General features: G+C 38.7%; 1 protein-coding gene across 1 annotated transcript in view; it reads left to right on the top strand.

Annotated features, from left to right (window-relative positions):
* Positions 1–7,390, top strand: part of PTPN13 (protein tyrosine phosphatase, non-receptor type 13 (APO-1/CD95 (Fas)-associated phosphatase)) — a gene marked incomplete at both ends in the record, with an annotated part of 40,260 nt that overhangs the window by 22,657 nt on the left and 10,213 nt on the right. The window contains 6 exons of the mRNA XM_010146226.1: positions 669–725; positions 1,966–2,058; positions 3,356–3,463; positions 4,305–4,436; positions 4,826–5,292; positions 6,257–6,400. Of these exons, the coding sequence (XP_010144528.1) occupies positions 669–725; positions 1,966–2,058; positions 3,356–3,463; positions 4,305–4,436; positions 4,826–5,292; positions 6,257–6,400 (1,001 nt within the window). The remainder of the gene's footprint in view (positions 1–668; positions 726–1,965; positions 2,059–3,355; positions 3,464–4,304; positions 4,437–4,825; positions 5,293–6,256; positions 6,401–7,390) is intronic.

Raw genomic sequence — 7,390 nt, 5'->3', positions numbered from 1 at the left:
CTGCTGAATCACATTGCCTGTGCTGGGGACACACATTCTTTGTATGATGAAACTCATCAGCTGAAACTTTAGGGTTCAAAAGTTTGGAAAGGGCCAGGACTGCTTTCCTAAGAAGCTTGGATTATCTCACCTCGTTTACTTTCATAACCTAGTGTGTTTGTCCTGTATCTGCTTGTCATTGATCATTCCAAAGAAAATACGATTCTATACGCAAACCAATTTAATGAGGAGTACTTGGTTCAAATTGCTTGTTACTGAAGGAAGTTATTTGTTAGCATACAAAATCTTACAAGATTCTTGTTGTGTTATTAGGTTAGGCATTTTCAGCTAATCCTGTTAGAAATTATAGTCTTTGACTTAGTTTCTTAAAGATCTGTTAATCTGAAGTTAACAGTGGTTCTAAAGGCCAAACCTTGGCCCTTTCTTTAATGCTTTGCCTTTGCATGAGCTACCATCTCTCTGAATCTTGAACTACAACCAAAGTACATGAGTAATTTGGATTTGCTAATCCAAAACTACATTTGTGTTTATTCATTTTTAAAATAAACAATCTGATATTGTGAACTAGCTCCTCCTGTGTATTGTGTAAATTGTGAAATACTTCTTGGTAGCTTTCATATTAAAAAATTAATTTATAACAACGTCTAATATTTTCATTCATGTTGCAGGTGTTAGCTTGAATACTTCGGCAAATCTTCCATCATCAACACTGTTGAAGGAGAGCAGTAAGTTGTTAAAAATATGCCTACAGAATGAATTAAGTCAATTTGTGAAGCACTTCTCAAGTGCTTCAGTGTTCCACCTGTCCTGTTTCTTTGCTATTCCTAAATCAAATACCTCTTCCAGTTAGCTGGCTAGGATCTTTTCCTAAATACAAGTCCTAATATCTCTTTTGGATTGCTTCTTGGGAGAGACTTTGACATCCATGTATAATATTCTTCAAATATGAATCGTGGCTCTTTGAGTCTTGCCTAACATACCATGCTCTTCAAAGATCATTTCCCTTCCTTATGAGGCTACTGGTTCTGTAGAGCCCAAGACTGTGTCTTCTTTTTAGTACTTTTACTTTTCTGATTTGACTTGGTTTTGTGGGAGGAAAAACTCCTTGTCTAGGTGGTGCAGTCTGTTGTATTCGCTTGCACTGTTGCATTTCTGCTTGTAGCAGTGTGTATAGCTCAGTCGTTTTCTGCTGTTCTGGTATTGCGTGTTTCACTTTGGGCAATTGTATGCCTGGCACTCCAGACCAAGTGAGTTTTATCTTCTCTAGGTAGACAATTCATTAGTTCAGGCTTACAGTACGTTGGCATTTTCTGAAGTGTCAGGAGACTGGGTTTTTTTCCAAATCATGCTGTCTGTGTCTACTGCAGCTTGTTGGGAGTCCTCGGGGGTCACATGATTCTATTGTGAAGATGTTCACATTTTGGAAGAGACAGAATCAGCAGCCTGTGAAGTTGCAAATGAGGAAGGAAGTTTAAACAAGATAGGTTTTTGTAGATAGCTCTGATGTTGGTTGTTTTTCAGTGAAGGACCACCATTAAGGGAACTCACTGAGTAACCTTATAGTAACTTCATATAATAAGCCTTAGTTTCACTTTTACCAACACGTTTACATCCTGCCTACCTGAACAGGGCACGTAAACACAGATCAAAATACTTTGCTGAACAGAGACTAATAAATTTGAAGATTCTAGGGTTCAGTTGTCTTGTGATTCCAAGAGACTATGCTAGGTGCTTTACTTAGGAGAAGCGGAAGATTTATCTGGTAAAGATGGGAGTGAGTTATAACAGTGTGGTGTAGCTTTTTTAATTTGGACGTGACTTGGAAGATGAAAGTTGGACCTACTAGTTCAGAACAGCTTTTCAGGTTATCAGAGAAGTAGACTTTTTTTAATGGAATAGAACTTCAAGGCAAACCTGAGGGGAAACATTCAGGTAGTGTCTGATCACGAAATGTTGGCTTTTCAGATAACTCTCTGCCAACAACACAGAACAGAGTTGCCTCACCAGAAAGAGAGATCACTTTGGTGAACTTGAAAAAGGATGAAAAGTACGGCTTAGGTAAGTGGCTTTAAAATTGTTGTTGCCATGTGCATTTCTAGCAGCCAACACAAAATAAAGTTTTCTTGTCTGCATTGAAGTATTTATTGTAGGGCTGAGGAAAGCAGAGCAGACAGTAACTGGATTTTGAAGGCATTTAAGATGCTGAAGCGCCTGCTACTGGTTTGTTGAGTGATGCTAGGCAAGTCTGTTGCTTAGTTCTTATATAAGTGTAGGATAATATTTATACTGTGAACTAGTCATCCTAAAAGTTGGCCTTTAAAGTTTATCTCTGTGTTCAGGTACAAGATTTTTGTCTATGTGAACACCTCTGTTGTGACAATTGAAGGCTTTAAACAACAAAAAAGACATTATAAAACCATTATAAGCGAATTGTGGAGTGTTTTTCTTACTTTTGTAATGTTATCAGGTGGAACGCTAATTTGAGGTTTAAGAAGCCTGGAAGACGTGGTATTTGCATTCCATTCCTTCTACTATCACTACATTTTTTCATAAACCCACATAATTTTCCTCGTATGAGTAAGGAATATTTTGGTGTTGCTGTTGTGCTTTAGGGAAGCTCTCTAAGGTGTCCTTAAGGACATTGTTCTGTCTGTCATTCAAAACAGGACTGTTGTACATATTTGAAGGGGGGCGGGGGGAGTGTTTACCCTGCACTGTAACTTGAGTTGACCAAAAAGGAAAGAAATTCATATGAAATGCACTGTTTCTTCTCTCTCTTTCCTGTGCAACCAGTGGCATTTTGTTGCTTTAGCTAGAATAAGGATGACCCGATACCTTCTATTTCATTTTTTTCTCCATCTTGAACTTTCTTCCCAGATTTACCTGGTAGAATTAGCAGAAATAGATTAGAAGCCTCAAAAGAAAACAGGGGATTGAAAAACTGAGCTCTTAAGACCAGAGTCAGACATTTAGGTGAAGCATCTAACAATGGAGAAAATCAGAAATTTTGAGAGAAAATACTGGTCAGCCAGTGTACGTTTAATGTACATTAAATTGTACACAAGTGTTTGTACATCTGTTTCTTGCCATAGTTGTCTTTTGTAGCCTTTGCTGGAGTTTTCTGAGAAGCCAGCTAGACAAAGCAAATCACTTGCTCAAAACCAGAGAATGCAATAAAGCTTAATCAAAAAAGTTTTACCATTTACTCTTCTGTAGCCTTTGTTGAGATGTATAATTTTCTTCTACATTTATTAGGATGTATAAGTTTTTGAATGTTCTGGAATACAGACTTGCACTGGGTAAAGTTATGCTGTGATCACTGACCTTTTTGCACGCTTTGGGCCTTTTCTAACAGGCTTTCAAATTGTCGGTGGAGAGAAGACAGGGAAACTTGATTTGGGAATTTTTATTCATTCAGTTACTCCTGGAGGGCCAGCTGATTTGGAAGGATCTCTAAAACCAGGTGAATAGCGTGAAAAGAAGAGGCGTATACGTGAAAGAAAAGGCTGAACACATAAGTAGCACCATTTCCATGGCCGTGGGCATCAGTCCGTTACAAATACTGACCTGCAGTTACCTTCTGGATAACTTCTGAAAACTGGAGATACTTCTTTGTTAAACTATACAAAAACAAAAGTCATTTGAATCCAATTAAAAGTTATAAAGCTTGAAGTAGCAGAAAATTAAAGTTACATATAAAGATAAGATGTGTGGGTGTGGTGCTGAGGGATGTGGTTCAGGGACCCTGGCAGCGCAGTGTGAACGGTTGGACTCAGTAATCTTAAAGATCTCTTCCAACCAAAACAATTCTGCGATAAGGGCTTTACTTGCTATTGTCTCTCTATAGATGCTATGTAATTTCAGTTCTTTTTAAAAATCCCAATCCATACTTTAATTTTGGAAATAGTGAATGTAACCATATTGGGGGGAGGGTTTACTTTTTATCTGTTTTTTTTTCTTTTCATTTTAGTGTGCACCTTGAACTGTACTGCATATTTCTTATTTCACTTCTTGATTTTAGCTTTTGCAACGTGTTTTTCTTACATCAGAAGAGAAAAGGTAGAAATCATAATATGGAGAGGTTTGGCAGGTTTAAAGAGAGGAGATATTAATAACAAGTTCTTGCGGTTTGTTTTAGCTTTTGTGGGTTTTAATGATTAGAGTTCTCTATTCCAGCATCACTTGAATTTTAGTAATTTTTAAATCATGCATTATGCAGAGATTTTTAAACCTGTTCTCCACATTCTCACTGATAGACAAAAATGTAGATGTTAGATTGTATCTGAACAAATCCTTTTGTGCAGGACACCGACTAATATCTGTAAACAGCACAAGTTTAGAAGGTGTCAGCCATCACACAGCGTTAGAAATTTTGGAGAATGCACCTGAAGATGTGATACTTGTTATCTCTCAGCCCAAGGACAAGCTATCCAAAGGTACAGAGAGAAATATTCCTTATTATTAAAGAGTTGTTCTTTGAGTTTGAGCACTTTGCTTTATTTGATGCCTTTTGGTAAGGTACTTTCTGTATTTCTTTAAAATTCCTAATTCAATCAGCTGAGATAGCTGTAAAACATCACCTTAGCTGCAGTCACTTCTGTAAGCAACTGCAGCTGATAATGTGCTTGAAATTGTGTTCTGAGACCGAACAAAGCAGTGGTTACGGTAACCTTTGGTGAGGACACATCTGTTGCATCGTAAACAGAAGGTTTTCTGTATAGTAAGGATGGGTAACACCTTACATGCTTGTAAGCTAGGAAATTTGTGCCAGCTGCAGATAAGATGTTACCAACTACTGATGACTGTCTTGTCTCCTGGTTTTCAGCATCATCTAACACTGCACATATCAGTAATGGAGCCAGTGGTTATTTAAGGAGGCCACCGTCGGTGCAGGACAATGAGGCAGACTCCTCTTCAGAAGAACACAACTGGTCGCTTGGTCATCAGAGGCCTGTTTTGGGGAGTTTGTCTGGTTTGTCAGGAGGCAAGCGGAATGGAAGCATGAGCTCCCAGGATTCCAGAACCGAGAGTGCCAGCCTGTCTCAGAGCCAGACAGCTGGCCTCTTTGGCAAACGTGCGAGTGGTGGAGCCCAGCAGGATTCTCAGCATTACACTGGTTCTCAGTCTGGGCTTTCTAAAATGAATGAGAAGAGAAGATCCTTGTCTGACAGTATTCGAGCAAAAAATAAAAGGCCTGGGGTAGTGGAGTCTGTGGAATATTCTGACCGAGGGGATTCTGACATGGATGAAGCAACTTATTCCAGCAGTCAAGAGCAACAGCCAGCTAAAAAGGCATAGTGTATTTCATATTAATACTTCCCATCATGTAATAGTGGTAATGAAAAAGCTGATTTGGGGCATGAATAAGGTTAAAGGATGTGGGGGAAGGACAGCCTGGCCCGCAGCTTAACCTTCTAATGGCAATTCCTAATAGTTTGGTGATGTTATTGAAATAAATGGAGAAAGTCACTCTTCTAACTTGAAACAACTTCCCATGTCACAATATGAGCATGTCTTACGGAGGCAGATTGTGCTTTGGGACAAACGTGTAGTGCGCTTGTTGACTCTGTAGAAAACCTCCTTTCAATTCTGTGTGTTTGTTGATATGATCATAGTCTAGTGACCACCTCTGGAGGTAAGTTTATTCATCTGCCAGATAAATGAAGTTTTTCCTAGATTAAAATAGTAGTAGTAGTAATGGGTAGCAGCAGAACTCATTGTGTTTTGGGATTGATCTAATCCATGGAAAATCGCTCTTGCGTGGTGAAGTTCAGCAGTGAGCCATGCTCTGAATAGAGACAGCTTGCTGCTTTCACCTTTCCAAAAGTGCGCAATGGCAAGTACTGCAAATTAATTCCCAACTGGCAGTGATTCCTCTTTTCAGCTGATGGAGCTTGTTCAGTCAAGTTGTAGCAGCTTCTGCAAATTAATCCAATAGAACCTGGGCTGCTCTAATACTGAAGTACTATCTTCTCTGTGTTCTATGATCAGCTCACTTTGACAATAAAGACTTGGCTGCTGAAGGCCAAGCGTATATCTGCACTAAACCTGTTCAATGACAGCAATGGAAAAGTTAAAGGAATGAGCAGTATGAGGCTTACTAATTGGTACTTTGCCATGTGGACTCCTTTTGGCTTGGTCTGACTCAAAAACACACCCTTTAGAGTCTTACTGTGAACTTCTGTTCTGATGACAAATTATTCTCTCTTTTTGTCTTATTTTTGTTTTGTTTGTGTTTGTTTGTTTTTAAATAAAGGACTCTTCCTCAGAGCATGCAACCAAAAAAATGAATTCTAAAAACATTACTGCAACACTTCTTAAACCTGGAGATATCTTTGAGGTTGAACTAGCCAAAAAAGATAACGGCTTGGGAATAAGTGTCACGGTACTGTTTGACAAGGTTTTTAGATGTTTTCTCTTTTTCTCTACTCCCAGCAACCCATTAAATTGCTAAATTACAAGGAAGCAAAATATTTTCTGTACTGTTAAATTTATAGTTTTACTGATGTGTGATTAATCTTACCAAAGCTGAAAAGTAATACTATTTTATAACTGTTTTCTTGTCATCTGCCCTTTAAGTAACTCTGTTTTGTCATGGAGCCCCAAAGTCCTAATAGAATCTTATCACAGAAGCTGCTTTGTGAGTACAAAAAGCAAGATGGTCTTTGTACCTTGCCTACCTGGTAATGTGGCAAATTTTCAAGGGAGAGAAGTAAGACCTTCCCTGATTGGCATCACAGGCAGTGGAAGGGGTAGTGTTACTTAAGAGTATCTACGCGTGTCCATATGCATATACCGTGTTCAGTGTTCTCCCTCTGCTGGAAAAAAGGCAGAAAACAAAAAGCTACTTAAATCCAAGACCTGGCTGACATTGCCTTCTTGCAATACAAGACAAAAATGTATTTTTAATGGACTGATTTCTCTTTGGGCTATAAAATTTTGAAGGTAGTTTATGTTTAGGGCCTGCCATACTGCAGAGTGGCCCTTCAAGGAGGAAGAGAATGATTTATAGCTGAGATGCATACATTTTTCACTGCACCGCCTCTTGTACTGTGTTCAGAAATTCTGGTTGGTTGGTTGCCAGACTACAAAGTAATTTGAAAAAGGTGAAGTTGCTTGAATTATAATAATAGAGCGCAGTTATTAGTGAAAGCCACTAGTTTTGAACTACAGCTAACTGAGAAACTAAGCTGGTCTTTTCCCAAACGTGGCCATATGGATAAACACGTAGATGGAATGCCAATTCGCCAGCCCGGCACAGTTTTCATATATATGGCTAGTATTATAAGAGGAGCAGAATGAAATTTCTATTATTTGAGCATCCCCGTCTTTTCAAAGTTGTACTGCTGCGTTAAGCTTGTAATTTAAACAGCTGGAGGAGCAAAGGTTC

Source organism: Buceros rhinoceros, unplaced genomic scaffold (assembly GCF_000710305.1).
Source record: "Buceros rhinoceros silvestris isolate BGI_N320 unplaced genomic scaffold, ASM71030v1 scaffold17782, whole genome shotgun sequence".
Taxonomy (NCBI): domain Eukaryota; kingdom Metazoa; phylum Chordata; class Aves; order Bucerotiformes; family Bucerotidae; genus Buceros; species Buceros rhinoceros.
This window is presented reverse-complemented; position numbering and strand designations above follow the sequence as displayed.